Here is a 16,394-nt window from a genome sequence, read left to right on the forward strand (position 1 = left end):
TTCAGCAGTGACTCCTGTACTGTGAACTTCACATGCAGAGCTCATGAGCTCACGATTTACTCTAGCTATCAGAACAACAGCTGCTCTCCAGAGGAAGTGACATTACAGCAAAACTACACTCTCATCCTGTTCTGCAGTGAGGAAACCATCATCTGTAACCATAGCAACCCTGTCAGCTGGAAAGAAAACAGATCAAATATTACACAGCTTTGTGTTAATAATGGTATCTCGCCAAATACACACACAAACAATGCACATTAGCTCACAAATCAATTACTATATATTATTTTGTCTAACTAAGTCTAACTGCTGAACTGTAGTGTGAACTCTGAAAACCTGATCTGTCAGCTGTATTTCTTATTGATATATGTCTCTTTTTCCAGAGACTGAGACTATGAAGACTGATTCATTTCTCCTGTGGTCAGTAGTTGGATCGGTGCCAGTGTGCATTTTGATAATATGTATTATAGTCTTTATGAACTGCAAGTGTAAAAAAGGTATGTCCAAGTTGCCTCACATAAATTCTCTATGAAAAACTGATCTCTGTTCACCAATTTGATAAATTATGTACTTTTGTAAAGTAATTTTAAAAAATGATGGTGCTATTTCTTCTGTTTTAGTCAATTGTAATATTGTAGAAAACTGTGTTCTTCCACTTTTAAAAATGATTGTATCTACAGAATATGCTCTGATCAGATCATTTATACATCCTTAGTAGCAACCAGTTAGTAACCAACAAGTAAAGATCTTTAAGAACAATATTTATCTTAAACAGTACATTCTAATTTTTGCCGTTTAGAACTTAATTGTTAGATTCCATATTCACCACAACTCAACCCATCCTGTTCAGGTTTAAATGTCACAATGTTTTGTAACTATGATGAGGACAGAAACATATTTGTTCTTTGCTGGTGCCAAAAAAAGAAGGAATAGCAAACAATCATTCAATAATATTGAGAATTAGTAAAAGCAAAACAAATGCAACAAATTCATAACTACTAAAGTTTTAGGTATAAACAGAAGAGATTGCTGCTGCTTATTTTGTAATTAAACCTTCTCAAGAAAACACTGATATGCAAAATCCCGAATGAATCTTCATATAAATATGAAATGGTTTAAACTACACCTTTTGTTTTCAACTGAGTACATGAGGAAAGCCTCAGATGCAGAAGTTCCACAACATAATACTAAAGAAACTCAGTTTAGAGCAGTTTGGAATTAACAGTCAATATGAAAAAATATCTTCGGTTCTTACTAAACCACATGCTATTTTTTTTAGATGCATATATTAACATATTCTTTATTATGTCATAAGTCTTCATATTAATATATTGCTGTACATTCTAAACCTCACAGGTGCTCAGGAGGAGGTAGTAGAAGGTAATACAGTCTATGCTCATGTTGAGGTAAGCTTCAAATTACTGTTCATCATTAAGCTCACAGACATCATTGATATGTTGTCAAGTCAAGTCAAGTCAAGTCTGCTTTATTGTCAATTCTTCCACATGTACAGCACATACACACAGAGAATTGAAATTGCGTTACTCTCAGACCCTTGGTGCATACAGATAACACTAACAGTAGAACATAAATACAGATATACAGATTAAATATAAAATACAACTATACAAATATACAAATAAGGTAAAATGTAAAAAAATATATAAAAAAAATATATATATAAAGCAGCACACGGCAGATAGAGTGCATACCATTTTTGTAAACAACAGTGCAGATATAATGATTTGTAGTGCAAAAAGAGCTTATTTAGACTGATTAAAGTGACTGTGTGTGTGTATTTGGGAGGGGGGAGGGAGGGCAGACTTGATATGGTGCATGACTAGCCGTTCAAAGCACATGTAGTATAGTTCTATTTATTTATGTCAGACATCAAAAATATTAATCTACACAAATCAGTGGCTCCCATTTTTTTCAAATCTGCTTTTTTATCTTTGTCAAAATTGTATAGCAAAATTATCACCACATATCACTTAAAAAAGAGGCATAACTACATTATTTAACAGAAGGCAATATTTGACTTTGCATAGCAGAAAGAATTCAGACATTTCAGCTATAAACAGAAGAGATCACTGCTGCTTATTTTGTAATTCAATTTTCAGAAGAAAAGAAAACACTGACATGTCCAATCCTGAATGAATCCTTCTGCAACTAAAAACAATCTGAATTCATTACATTTTACTTTTTGGCACCAGCAAAGGTGATCACTTTGTTCATCTCACTAATGTTATAAGAGTTCATTGAAAATAAATAATAACAAATTAAATAGTAGTTGTTAAAAAACAATAAAGTATTACACTGTAGTATTTCAAATAATAAAAACAAAGTAGTAAATAAAACTGACTTCAGTAAAAAGTCATTTTTGATAAATACAGCAGATGTTTAATAATTCAGCATGCACAGCTTCTTCATGTGGCCTTTGCTTTTAAAGAGTGTATGCACACACTAGCTATTACTCCTTGATAGAACATTATAAATGACGTTTTTTGTTTACAAATTTCAGGCTCAGGAAATGCAGAAAATCAACAGTGACTGCAATACATACGATATTCCACACCGGGTGAGAATAAAGTAGTTAACAGTTAACAGGCTATGATTTCATAAAATGCTTGTTGTATATACTTGAGGGTTGTGAATGTTTTATTAAATCATTTAGTTTAGTACTTGTTCAGCTAAACATGCAGTTATATTTGGACACTGACACAATTTTCATAAGTTCGGCTCTGTATGCCACCAGAACAAAATTAAAAATAAAACAATCAAGATGAAATTGAAGTGCAGACTTTATTTCAAGGGGTTGAACAAAAATACAACATAAAATGGAATTACTTAGGAATTACAACCATTTTTATACACAGTCCTCCCATTTTCAGAAGTTCAAATGTAAGTTGACAGATAAATATAATCATAAATAAAGTCTACATTTTTAATATTTTGTTGAGAATCCTTTGCAGGCAATGACTGCCTTAAGTCTGGAACTCATGGACATCACCAAAGACTGGGTTTCCTCCTTTGTGATGCTTTGCCAGGCCTTTACTGCAGCTGACTTCAGTTGTTGTTTGTGGGTCTTTCTGCCTTTAGTTTTGTCTTCAGCAAGTGAAATGCATGCTCAATCGGGTTGAGATCAGGAGATTGACTTGGCCATTGCAGAACAATCCACTTTTTTACCTTCAAAAACTCCTGGGTTGCTTTTGCTGTAGGTTTTGGTTCATTGTCCATTTGTACTATGAAGCGCCATCCAATCAACTTTGCTGCATTTGACTGAATCTGGGCAGAAGTCCCTATACACTTCAGAATTCATCCGGCTGCTTCTGTCCTCTGTCACATCATCACTAAACACCAGTAACCCAGTGCCACTGGAAGCCATGCATGCTCATGCTATCACAATGCTCCACCGTGTTTCACAGATGATGTTGTATGCTTTGGATCATGAGCTGTTCCAAGCCTTCTCCATACTTTTTTCTTCCCGTCATTCTGGTACAGGGTTATCTTAATTTCAGCCATCCAACGAATGCTTTTGCAGAAGTGGTCTGGCTTTTTTAGATTATTTTTTTGGGGTAAAGTCTAATCTGGCCTTGTTTGCACCTTCTGGCGAACCCTCTGTATTTGCACTTGTAAAGTCTTCTCTTGATTGTAGACTTTGACAGTGACACGTCTACCTCCTGGAGAGTGTTCTTCACTTGGCTGGATGTTGTGAAAGGGTTTTTCTTCACCATGGAGAGTATCCTCTGATCATCCAGCGCTGTTGTCCTCTGTGGACGTCCAGGCCTTTTTATGTTGCTGAGCTCACCAGTGAATTTATTTTTTTCTCAGAATGTACCAAACTGTTGATTTGGCCACTCTGAATGTTCCTGTTATCTCTCTGGTGGATTTGTTTTGTTTTTGGAGCCTAACAATTGTCTGTTTCACTTGCATGGAGAGCTCCTTTGACTGCATGATGTGGGTTCAGAGCAACAGCTTCCAAATGCAAATGGCACACTTAGAATCAACTCCAGGCAAAGAATAGCCCACGCCTGTCCATGAAACAGCTTTTGAGTCAATTGTCCAATTACTTATGGTCCCTTGAAAAAGAGGAGAGGTACATATTAAAGAGCTGTAATTCTTTAACCTTTCCTCCAATGTTGATGAGAATACCCTCAAATTAAAGCTCAGAGTGTGCACTTTAAACCCACATAACTATACCATGGATATGTTCTGGTCAGCAGCTAAAATAATAAAAATTGTGTCATGTTCTGTTTTGGTTTTGAATTCCCTGTGTTTCTGTTTCCTGATTTAGTTCCTCATTAGTTTCCATGGTTTTTGATTAATTAGCTCCACGTGTTTCAGTTCTCCCTGATTACTTTTCTAGTACTTAAGTCCTGTGTTCTCCCCGGTCCTTTTTCTGCCATTGTTTGTGTCTACGTGTTGTGCTACCCCTTGCTCCTGGATTCCTGCTGTTTCTTGTGTGGATGTATTATTAAGAGACTGTTTTTTTATTTTTTATTACTCGTAGGCTTTTACTAGCACAGTACCGTTACATGTATATGGACCTAATTGTAATTGTTCAGGAATGCATTTTTAAAAATACTATTTTTACATGTATTTCATTAGGTTCAAGCCCAGACAGAAGATGAAACTGGAGATAATCGACCCAACACAACCTACTGCACAGTAGGACAATACCAAGAACAAAAAATCCCCCCTGAAACAGAGAAAACTATTTATTCAGTGGTGAAAAAAAAAACAAACAAGAAACCACCTGCCATTTCATCTGATGACACTTAAAAAAATTGTGGCTATATGTCACATGAGGAAGTTGTCACAAGGCCTGATCTCAAAATGGTATACTACCCTTACTATATCTGCCATATCTTTATATGGTAGAAATAATGGTTTCTCTAGCATTGGTTTAGCATACTGGTTTCAAACATCCAGATCCAAAGTGTTTTGAGTGTGAATTCTATCCTTTAATGTGATTTTGTACACAGAATATATAACTTCCAAAAATAACCACAGTGAGCAATATTAACTGAAGTAAACTGTGACAATCAACCCCGATCTGCCCCACATGATAATCAGTAGATTAATATAATATTAACCTTACCTTCCATGTTATATTTAACAAGTATGCATTTTAATTTAAAAAATATTTAGTACGAAGCCAGGCAAACTAGTGCAGAATGCAAATCCAGTACAACTTTAGGTATGTTATTTATACCTACAGCCAAATACGTTTTAGTACATTTTGATAACCACTAGTTGGAGATATTGTATCACATTTCTGGCCATACCTTTTCAGTTAAACTGAGTGGGATCTTTTCTACAATCGGAATAACTGCTCTTATGGGCTTATGGTCTAAATAAATAAGTATTATTTTATTATGAAACTTTCGTATTTTATTTAAGCCTTTGACACAATTCAATAAACTGCAGATTTCCCTAAATATAGCTTTATTTCAATGTTATTTTCCCCTACAGGTAGGGCTATGGTTCGTTTATTTATTTCAGAGTTTTGAAGTATATCGATGCAAAGCTGTGATCTCATGGACCACTTGAAATAATTCAATGTAGATGTTATGAAACGCTACATTGAATCTTTTTTTAACTGGTTCTTAAACAAGTTTGCAGAAGAGAGTTGTGCCTACCCTTACCAAAAAGTAGTATACTTCAAGTTTATTTTATTAAGTATACTTAAGTAAAGTTCAAGATGAAAACACGGATTCTAGGAACACAAGTATAGCTCAAATATATTTAGACTTTTTCTAAGTACGCTATAAGTCAAGTATACTTAAATGTCATTTTAAGTATATTTCTGAGAAGTGCATAAAGCCCATTTCTGAGAAGTGCATAACAAGTAGACTAAAAGCATACTTTCCTATTTTTTTGTTTAAAAGAAGTAGCTATACTAATAGCACACTTGAATAAACTTCTTTTTCGTAAGTGTACTTCCCATAGGGCCTACTACCCTTGGGTGATTGTTAGTAGTCTGCCGTTTATTTGGAAAATACGCTTAGGAGAAAATTGTTTTATCTCTTTTAATTAATAAAATCTCACAAATAAAACGAATGCCATTTATAGCCAATAGCACGTTTTAAAACCAGTGTTTATGGATTCAGAAATTGCTTTGGAGATGTTTAAAAAAAATTTGCTTAATTTTTATTAAAATCTCTGGACTATAAAATAATCAACAAGTCCTTTCGGCATCTATCCAAACACCTTCATCAGGCAAATATATCCATAAAAGTCACATGATCAACAGACTACTAGGTTAAACGTGTAATATATGTCAGAGTAAATGGTGTTACTGCTTTGGAAAGAACATTGTATACATACATGCTCGCAACAAGACACAAGCAAGTCCGTTCAATTTATTGCTTAATGCACTCCCATAAATTGTAAAGTGTACGCTGTTATTCAAATGTGCTGGTATTATAGTCTATTTTTGATATAATTGTTAACAGTGTATTTTCTGTAAGCCTATTATCTACATTTAAAACATACTGTATATAGACAAAACTGTGCAAAATTGTAACATTTGTATCTAATGTTTTGAGAAAACAATATTTTTATTTCTTATTACTTTATTTTTTCATGAACTCAAAGGAATCCTGTGTTACAGGTGGGTTTGAGCTGCTATTGTCATTAATAAAAGTGTTACATTCAATTAATATTGTCTTAAATTAATTTAGAGTGTGTGTGTGTGTGTGTGTGTGTGTGTGTGTGTGTGGGTGTGTGTGTGTTGAAAATCATTCATCTACTTACCAAAAGACATTTAACTTAATGGGAATCATTTTTTGAAACGGTCATGTTTTTGTTTTTTTGAACTGAAGTCAGGAAGTCAGATTTACCCTTCTGCAGCCATGTTTTCTACAATAGGGCAATCCCCTGCTAAAAAATAGCATCATACAACTGCATTGTGGTATGTGTTTGCCATTTTAGAAAGGATAACTCTTCATCAACTCCCACCAGGAGTCAAAATGTTAGCAGCATAAAGGTGTACTACTATAGGGTTCATATTTAAAATAATGGTTGATGTCTATAATGGTGTATATCTACAGTATAAACTAGTTGCTTATAAGTAATGTGAAAATATTTAGGTCTGTTATGTTAGTTTGTGAATGAACATTGAAGCTGCTCATTGTTAGCATATTTATAAACTGTGCTGGACAGGTTATGATTTTGAAGTGCGCACACATATTATGTGCATTTGGGGTCCTTAACAGTGGGAGATGAAAAGTGATTGTGAACAGAAAGTGTGTAAGTGAGACGAACGGTGAACAGTAAAGTGAAAGAAGACCATTGATGACTTGAAAAGAAAGAGAAATATCAGAATGAACTATAGACAATTAAACTAATTTTACATGCTTTAGGAAAAGATATAACTACTGGAACAAAGACAATGTTCATGTATAGTAAAATATGCCAATAACTATTTTGTTTGGCTTTGTTATTTTGCTCTTGGCCATCTTTGTGACTTTTAAGGGGGAATTTCTTCTCACATGAGCTCAAAAGATACAAGGTGTTTAGTCATATCATGGTTCTCTTACAGTCATAATGTTTGACGTGAACTAATGCTAGAACTAAGCGGAAATAGCACATAGGCTGTTTCTACTTGTGGTTTTATGGCTGAAGCCTCTCCGTGTTTAACTTACTCGACTGAAAGACAGAAAACAAATTGTGTTTGCTGTGATGGCGTTTAGGCTGTTCCTTTCATTTGCTCTTCTTACTTTCAACACAGGTATAAAATCAAATCATTTTACTATGATAAATTAATCTGTGATTAAATGTTTTTCTTCCCGTGGCAATAAGTGAAGTGAAAGGCAGTTTTAAAATTTGCTTTAAAGTTAAATGTTTTATTCTTAACATTGTCTTTTTGACATATTGATCAAGTCTTTTGTTCAAGGAATTGTTTTGTTTTCACTTCAGAAATGTAATGTTGCCAGGATTTTACAAGATATCATTATGATTGATTTGTTACAATAAAATCCTGTATTCAGTATTTTGTCAAAAAAGGATGACTTAAGGTAAAATAACCACATTACACTGCATTGTGGGAATACCCATCAGTCCTTGTATATATGTATATTTTGATGTCATTATTATGGTGCTTAGTGTTACAGAGAATTTGAACCTTATTTGGTCTTAATTAAATTTCATCCAGGCAGTAATAGGGTTTAACTGACTTTTTTATTTTGTAATTCATGAATAATCGCATCCAAAATAAAAGGTTTTGTGTACATAATATATGTGTGTGTACTACTGTGTATATTTATTATGTGTATATATAAAGACACACACATACAGTATATATTTAGAAAATATTTACATGTATTTACACATATATATTCATATTCATATAATTTATATTATATACTGTATCAATATATTTAATATAATAACAACATATTTTTCTTAAATATATACATGCATGTGTGTGTATTTATATATACATAATAAATGCACAGTACACACACATTATGTACACAAAAACTTTTATTTTGGATGATATTAATCGTTGCCCAGCACTACATTTTATTTATGAATTATTTAATTACTGACACTAATTATTGAAGTCTGATAATTTTTTGCATTCCACATTATATGTGATTTAGTTTAATTTTTTAGCGACGTGACATGTGGCCAAGTATGGTGACCCATACTTGGAATTAGTGCTCTGCATTTAACCCATCCAAAGTGCACACACACAGCAGTGAACACACACCCGGAGCAGTGGGCAGCCATTTTTGCTGCGGCGCCCGGGGAGCAGTTGGGGGTTCGGTGCCTTGCTCAAGGGCACCTCAGTCGTGGTATTGAAGGTGGGAGAGAGCGCTGTACATTCACTCCCCCCACCTACAATCCCTTGAACTTGAACCCGCAACCTCTGGGTTACGAGTCCGACTCTCTAACATTAGGCCACGATGGAAGTGCTAATGGCCACCATTAGCACTTCCCCATGCGGAAATGCTGTATGCTAAAATACTTAATAAATAAAGTACCACCTTACTAAATAATAATGGAGTGAACAATAGTACTGTGATGTGCTGAATGGTTGTTCAAATTTGTTCATTTGTCCTTGAATTTCACTCTTTACTGAGAGAAACAGCGACATTTGATTTTTATTCAGCTTAATAGCACAGCTGTTGACCAATCCCCTATTACTAAATTAACATTCAACTAAAACCTTTAGCTTGTGGCAGCATATCATTAATGTTCATGACAGCAGCAGTAAGCAAACTGCTACTAAACTTTGCCCTCTAAACAAAAAAACGTATTTTCTCTCTCCTCAGGGTTCAGTGCTGAGATCTCTGTATTTGTGCAGACAGAAGCTTCTGTTAAACTGGATATACAGACACAACAACTATCAGAGTTTGATCTTTTTTACTGGATGAATAATAAATCTGAAGAAATAGTTAGATATATAAATGGAACTAAACAAGTAAGATTTCATACTTTCTTTGAGAACAGATTGGATTTCAGTGCTAAAACCTTCTCTCTAACACTGAAGAGCATGCAGAAGACAGACAGTGGACTCTACACAGCAAGAGCAAGTGCAGATTCAGACATAAATATTGTTACATACAGAGTATCTGTTATAGGTGAGTGTTATGTGTACTACTTAAGCTACGATGTAATAAGATAATGTTAATTATACTTTTATTGGGAAATAGTTTTTTTGATCTGAAAACTTTTATTTGAAAACAATGTAAATTATGTAAAGTACAACAAAAATACATTTTGCATATGTTTTGTACTGTGATCCACAACCTGTTACTCATGATTTAGTGAGTTACTTATGTTCATTTCAGGAAGTCTATACAAAATAGTATGAATAAATTATGTTTGGTCTTTGTTTACTCAAGTTTTGAATTGGCAAGTTCTGGCATCACTGAATCTGTATGTGGATTTAAACATTTTAATGTGTTTCAGATGCAGTGAAAACTCCAGTACTGATTGTAAATTCAAACCGGTCCAGCCCTGACTCCTGTAGCTTTACATGTAATGGAAGTAATAGTATCATCAGCTCTATTTATAATAGTAGCAGCTGTTCTCGAGAGGAAGTGACATCATCTGATAATCACACTCTAAGACTGAGCTGCAGTGGTGACTCCATCATATGTAACTACAGCAACCCAGTGAGCTGGAAGACTGACACAGAGACGGTTAATGAACTCTGCACTGTTAATCAAGATACTTCTCCCTTCAGATGACGAAACAAAACACTGAACTGAAATGCCTGTTGGATTAAAATTCAGTATGGAAAAATTGATTTTCTGATGTTCTTCTTTCATGTCCAGAAGCATCTTTGCATCTCCTTTGGCTCATTCCCATTTGCCTATTCACAAGTGGTTTGTTGGTTTTGGTCAGCAAGAAAAAAAAAGGTATATCATCATAATGAATTTCATTAACATTCCATATTAACTGCAACTAGTGAACATATCAAGAGTATTTCTATGAAAATAAAACTTTACATTTTTATGTCAAATGTGTCAAATTTTATAATATGGTCAGATAATTTTGGATATTTGTGCTATGATCAGCTGAACTTTTGCATAGCCCTTTAAAGCATTTCAGAAGTAAGAAAAAAAAAATCCAACAACTCTCATAACAGTCCTTACAAAGTTTGGCATCACATAGTAATGTGACCCTACCCTTTTCTGCAGCGATTTCTGGAAGAGTATACAGCATATCACTTCCCATGTGCTAATATTACAGAAGGATCAACTCAAGTTGATCAACTCAACTCAAATAATTTAAACGTAAAAATTTGGCAGACCTCCAAATGGGAGTTACATACTCCACAATGGAGTAGAACTCAAAAAGCGGAAGTACTGACTCATTCAGGAACAAACTTAGCTTAAGTTGCTGAAATTAAACATTGAGAAAAGCTTCTATATCTACTCTGCAGCTTTATCGACTTGGAAGCAAACCATCCTTCTATATCTATATTAAAAGCTTCTATATCTACTCTGCAGCTTTATCGACTTGGAAGCAAACATCCAAGCTGTTTGCTAGTTCTAATGTGACATTATTTTCAAACTAGAACAGAAGCTTAAACGCATCATTTTAACTGGATTTGGATCCTGGATTCATATCCTGAATTCATGGCATACAAAAGTAGTTCAACACAAGAGGGTCTTTTGCAGTGTGGCAAATGTATTTTAAGGTCATAAAGCTACACACATAATAAATGTAAAAGAAATAGCACATTGCTCTTCACAATGGTTCGAGACAGAGTTCTACATGTCACAGGGCTTGCCAGCTTTTCGTATTAACCACCCAAATTTACCATTTCTGCTTTTAAACCCTCTGGCTCACTAGGCTTCCATTAGAAATTCATTTACTGTAATTATGCTTCCATCTTATTTCTCAGTACTGCCACAGGCGATGATTATAGACATACAGTATGGTTGAATTTAACACTGAATATTCCTTTAGAACGTTCCAGATGGAAATAAGAAATATTTAATCGTTTTTGGTATGTAAAAGATAGCTATATCTTGGAAATGTTTTTTTTTTAAAGCGATTTAGAGCAAAAAGATGATGATATTTGTTCTGTGACTATACACTGAAAATTGTTGTCTTGAAAATTGATGTTCTGTTTTAAACCTCATAGGTGCCAAGCAGAAAGAACAAACTATCTATGCAGAAGTTGACGTAAGTTTCATACTACTATTCTTCATTAACCATTGATACTAATTAAATGGTATCACACTATCTGTTGTCTTTTAAAACAAGCATGTAACATGCTTTGTAACTCTAGGTACAGTTTTTGGTAATAAATCATACAATCTCCGAAGAAAAATTACAAAAGCTGTTACTGGGGCAGTACCCTTTCAAAAGATACGAATATGTACTATTTAGGGACTAATATGAACCTTAAAAGTACGTACCTGCACCTATAGGGATTAATGAGGTAGAGTACTATTAGAGTCTGCATTAATTAATTAATTAATTAATTGGTATTTCTTATTGGTTATTTACTGTCACATGGGCACAGGTGATCGCGTCAATTTTCTTATTTATTTCTTATGGCGGATTACCTTTGGTGGTGGAAAGGAGTAGCGAAAGCCAACTTTCTGTTGAATGTATTGCGTTGGTTTGAATGCTGTATGTATTCAATGCCTCATATGCCTATATGTCCTCATACAGTATGTCAGTCTTATCAAGTAAATTAAAAGCAAGCTAAAACTTATCAGCCTTCTATTTGCTGGTAATGAAGACCAATCGCTATACTTAGTCTCTATGAGGCTGTTGGATGTCGCTAATGGTATCTGTAATATGAGCACTCACCACTCGTTTCATGCAAACCAGAAGTATGACATTTAGATTGGATTGTGTCTGCAGGAGAACATAAAGCCAAAAAAGTCACCAGAGATGTTGGAGAAATCAGATAATCCTCATACAGTGCATATTACTGCAGGAGATCCAGGACAAACTGATGTTACCATCCACACCACACACAACGACGCCCCTATTAATCAGGTGAAGAGTACACTCTAAAAAATGCTGGGTTAAATACAACTCAGTGCTGGGTAAAATAGGGACAAACCCAGCAATTGGGTTGTTTTGACCCAGCGGTTTGGTTAATTGTTTAACCCAACCTTCTGGGTAGTAACCCAATTGCTGGGTTTGTCCCTATTTTACCCAGCACTGGGTTGTATTTAACCCAGCATTTTTTAGAGTGTAAACAATAGTGACTCTAATCGCAGTTACAATTCATTTCAAATTAACTGATGTTTTTTTTTTTTAATGATCTGAAGCTGATTTTGTTCTTCTTTATTTCAGAGTTCATCACTCACAGAGAAGAGCAAACCAGATGCACCAGTCACTATCTACTGTACCATTCAGCAGCAACCAAAACCCCCGAAAACTGAAGCTGAAAACACTATTTATGCTGTGGTCAGTAAACAGCCAGCCGGGTATGAATCTGCACATCCACAATCAGAATAAAAGTGAGCTTCTTATAAAGCTGAACCCTTACAGTGATTCAAAGTAATAAAGGACTTTATGTGTTCAGGAAGGCAGTGTTATTCTCAGTGTAAATAAGCAGAATATTTACCATGTGCAATGTGCTCCCATTGTAGCTGATTTAGGGTGTTAAAGATATTTGTATATGTAAATTCTGTCTTTTTTAAAGCAACAGTAAATTTATTTTTTTTATTGTAAAATTGTTGTACATGTGGCTCAGACAGGAATGCAAAATCATATGCATGTGGTTTCTATAGATTTCTGTTAGAGATTCCTCACCGCCTTTGCAGGCAACACCTGTAAACCACTTCCTGGAAAGTATTTGTCAAACTATAGGAGTTATTTTGAAAGGTCACAGGGGGCGTACATTTACCCATTCACCCCCATCCCTCTGAAAACACACAGTTCCGTATACAAAAAGTAATGAATATGTAATCAGAAATGTACTGTACAAAGCCACTTTGCACTAAAGGAAGTAAAAAATGATTGGGCTCAAGTTGATGGAGTATGTCAGTAACTGATCAGGCATCTGTGTACTGTGTCTAGTGTAGACAGCATCAGTGATTATAATAGTATAATTTGCTTTTGATGTGACACTCATGTCTGGTGTAACCAGGTGTCACTCATTAAGGGCTGGTCACACTACTTTTTGTTATACTGACCTCCATTCATACGAATTTGAATCCAGGAAACAGAAAACACAAGATCATGTCCATTTCGCTGCGTTTCAAAGTTCAAATTTGGTGAACTTCGCTCTACAAATTCATATCATGTGAAGATGTGCGACCAATAGAAGATCCGTGTGGCCTCTTAGCTGAATTAAAAGACCCCAAACTTAAAATCAGCAGGATATAAGTATTGTAGTAAAGTGAAGTAGATTACATATTTTTACAGTTTGGGTGTAATATACAGTAAATGTAGAAGTATCTTTTTAAAAAAAGACACCGGAGAGTGTGACATCAACATCATATTACAACCTTTGCAGTGTCCATGCGCAAAGTCTAGTATGGTATACTAAACGGTATAGGGCGGGGCCTATGGTGCAATGTATAACTATTATTTGATATCATGCTCCGGAGGCAGTGATATGCCAATTTATTTGCCCATGTGACATCACAGATCCCACAATATCCAAGCCGGTGCGTGGTTAAATAAATGTTTGGGGTTTTTTTTAAATAATGAGGACTTTTGGAAGAGGAAGCCATGAAACTTTTAAGACGTTTTAATAGAACAACAATCTCTTATATGTGAAAAGATCAAAGAATGTGGAAAAAAGTGCTTTTTCATGCTGTCATGACCCCTTATGTTGTACTGTTTCTCACTTTGCTTTGGATTTTTGTCTTCAATTATTTATTGCTCTCTTTGTTTGGTTTCTTTTTGTTTTAGCCTGTCCTCATGTTTTGAAGCCACTATTCTTGCAGCTTTTTCCATTAAAAAAGAAATAAATCATTTATGCAGCTATGTAATTTAGCATTATTGTATGTCTTCCCAAGTGTCTAGACTACTACAATACATTTAAAGTGCTGTATGCATATGAATATTTGAATGAATTTGATGAATATTTTCTATTGCACAAAGGTACCTGAACCATTACAACCCACATATTTACAACCCCTCAGTTTTGTTGACTTGTAAAATATAGTTAAATGAGTGGAACCCACTGTCGTAATTACAGTGTATCGATCTATCTATCTATCTGGTGTGTTTGCAACGTCATTTCGTTCAACTGCAATGCATCTGTGATATATAGTTTGATTATGATGTTTATGAATTAATATAGCCATGTATTTTCAAGCTACCATTCAAAAGTAAATAAATACAGTACTGTTTTATTTATTTTGAAGAAAACGTTATGGAACTAAATTATAAAATGTTTTTCTGACACATACAGATCTAAAAATGAGAAAGTGAGATAAAAATGAATGAGCAGTACAAATCTGAACCACTGCAGGAAAGCGATAGTTGAGTCCTGAAAATTCTACTGTAGCCTATAAATAAATAAACCTTTCAATTATAAAAAAAAAAAAAATTAAGTATTTAGACACATCGTTACATGTTAACTTGGCAGCCCTAAAGAATACTTACACAACTAAAAAAAATTATAGAAGAGACGTCATTGGTTGGCAAAAAGTAACCATTTCACTTCTCTTGTTGTCACTAAGTAGTTACCTCTTTAGATCATTATTAGAAAGTCAAATCTCTAGACTTTACCAACACTTTCTACAGACTGATTAGACAGAACATACATGTATTAAACAAACAAATCTGCAAAAAAGAGTTGCAAGGCAAAATGGAGCAAAACCTTCATACAAAGCAAAAACATTTCTACTTAAAGGGGTCATATGATGCGATTTCAATTTTTCCTTTCTCTTTGAAGTGTTACAAGCTCTTGGTGCATAAAGAAGATCTGTAAAGTTGCAAAGACTAAAGTCTCAAATCCAAAGAGATATTCTTTATAAAATTTAAGAGTCAGCTACACCTAGGTTTAATCAACAACAAATCAGTGTCTGAAATAATCCAGCTAGCAGCCGGTGTGCAGCTGATCCTGCGGTGCGTTACAGCTGCTGCCACTCAGTCTTTTCCTTCGGTGTGTTACAGGCAGCTGCTGCCGCTCAGTCTTTTCCTTCGGTGTTGACCGTTCAGGACCGTGGTAAAGTTAGTTTTAAATTGGATAGAGTATGAAGACGCCATTTGAAACTAACTTCACCGCGGTCAGTTCAAGAGAAATCTGAAAATATTCCACTGAAATATACCAAACGAAACAATCAGCACTCACTCAGATCACCGGTATTAATATATCCATAGACTTATAAAATAGATTTTGTGTTACATACCCGAGACGTGTTCCTTCTTTCAAAAATGTTTAAATACTTCTGGTACCGTTGGCCGCATAATTTCAAAATTCAAACAGCAGCGACCCCACAATGCTATGCGGTGGCTGTAAAATAATGCTTCTACGGTGTAGTTACAATAATATTACAGGACTGTCCTTAAATTTCCCATCATGCATTTGCATTTACAATAAAAACATGAATACAATTCGTTGTTGTAAAATTTATTGTAAAAATTACATCAATCGCTAACAGTGTACCTAAAACGGCTCGTTCTAACACGCCCCCACATATCTACATCACGATGTGGAAGATTTGCATAACGCCACCCAAATGTTCACGCAAAGAAAGAAGGCGTAACAATTATTCTCGCTGTAGTATTGTTGTTGCCGCCGCCATGTCATGAAGGCGCTGTGTTTCGTTGTGAAAGCAAAACTACTTTGTTTGGCCTTCCAAAAGAGGACACAACTAGAAATCAGTGGTTCAACACTGTTCCGGAACAGTTCAACGCAAATATTCAAATGTGTGCAGCGCATTTTGCGGAGGATGAGGACTGTTTCCTGTGAGAGTAGCCTACAATGCCGGTGTCTGTTTCTA

General features: G+C 34.8%; 2 protein-coding genes across 2 annotated transcripts in view; both read left to right on the top strand.

The window, feature by feature from the left end:
• Window positions 1-5,632, top strand: part of LOC107698491 (CD48 antigen-like) — an 8,089-nt gene extending 2,457 nt beyond the window's left edge. Inside the window, exons 4-8 of the mRNA XM_016499510.1 lie at window positions 1-223; window positions 384-497; window positions 1,357-1,406; window positions 2,522-2,578; window positions 4,609-5,632. Coding sequence (XP_016354996.1) covers window positions 1-223; window positions 384-497; window positions 1,357-1,406; window positions 2,522-2,578; window positions 4,609-4,782 — 618 coding nt within the window. The 3' untranslated portion in view covers window positions 4,783-5,632. The remainder of the gene's footprint in view (window positions 224-383; window positions 498-1,356; window positions 1,407-2,521; window positions 2,579-4,608) is intronic.
• A 2,054-nt stretch (window positions 5,633-7,686) lies between these two features.
• On the top strand, window positions 7,687-10,205 carry LOC107698465 (uncharacterized). Its single transcript, XM_016499477.1, has 3 exons — window positions 7,687-7,735; window positions 9,285-9,593; window positions 9,925-10,205. Exons 1-3 carry the CDS (start codon window positions 7,687-7,689, stop codon window positions 10,203-10,205), a joined length of 639 nt encoding a protein of 212 aa, XP_016354963.1.
• Window positions 10,206-16,394: the final 6,189 nt, after the last annotated feature.

Source organism: Sinocyclocheilus anshuiensis, unplaced genomic scaffold (assembly GCF_001515605.1).
Source record: "Sinocyclocheilus anshuiensis isolate Anshui unplaced genomic scaffold, SAMN03320099.WGS_v1.1 scaffold1910, whole genome shotgun sequence".
In the NCBI taxonomy this organism is placed as follows: domain Eukaryota; kingdom Metazoa; phylum Chordata; class Actinopteri; order Cypriniformes; family Cyprinidae; genus Sinocyclocheilus; species Sinocyclocheilus anshuiensis.

Bases quoted from the DNA above. Each gene is read 5' to 3' on its own strand.
- LOC107698465 (XM_016499477.1), top strand. From the start codon at position 7,687: ATGGCGTTTAGGCTGTTCCTTTCATTTGCTCTTCTTACTTTCAACACA. The intron at 7,736-9,284 runs GTATAAAATCAA...CTCTCTCCTCAG, and splicing joins TCTTCTTACTTTCAACACAG to GGTTCAGTGCTGAGATCTCT. The intron at 9,594-9,924 runs GTGAGTGTTATG...AATGTGTTTCAG, and splicing joins ATACAGAGTATCTGTTATAG to ATGCAGTGAAAACTCCAGTA.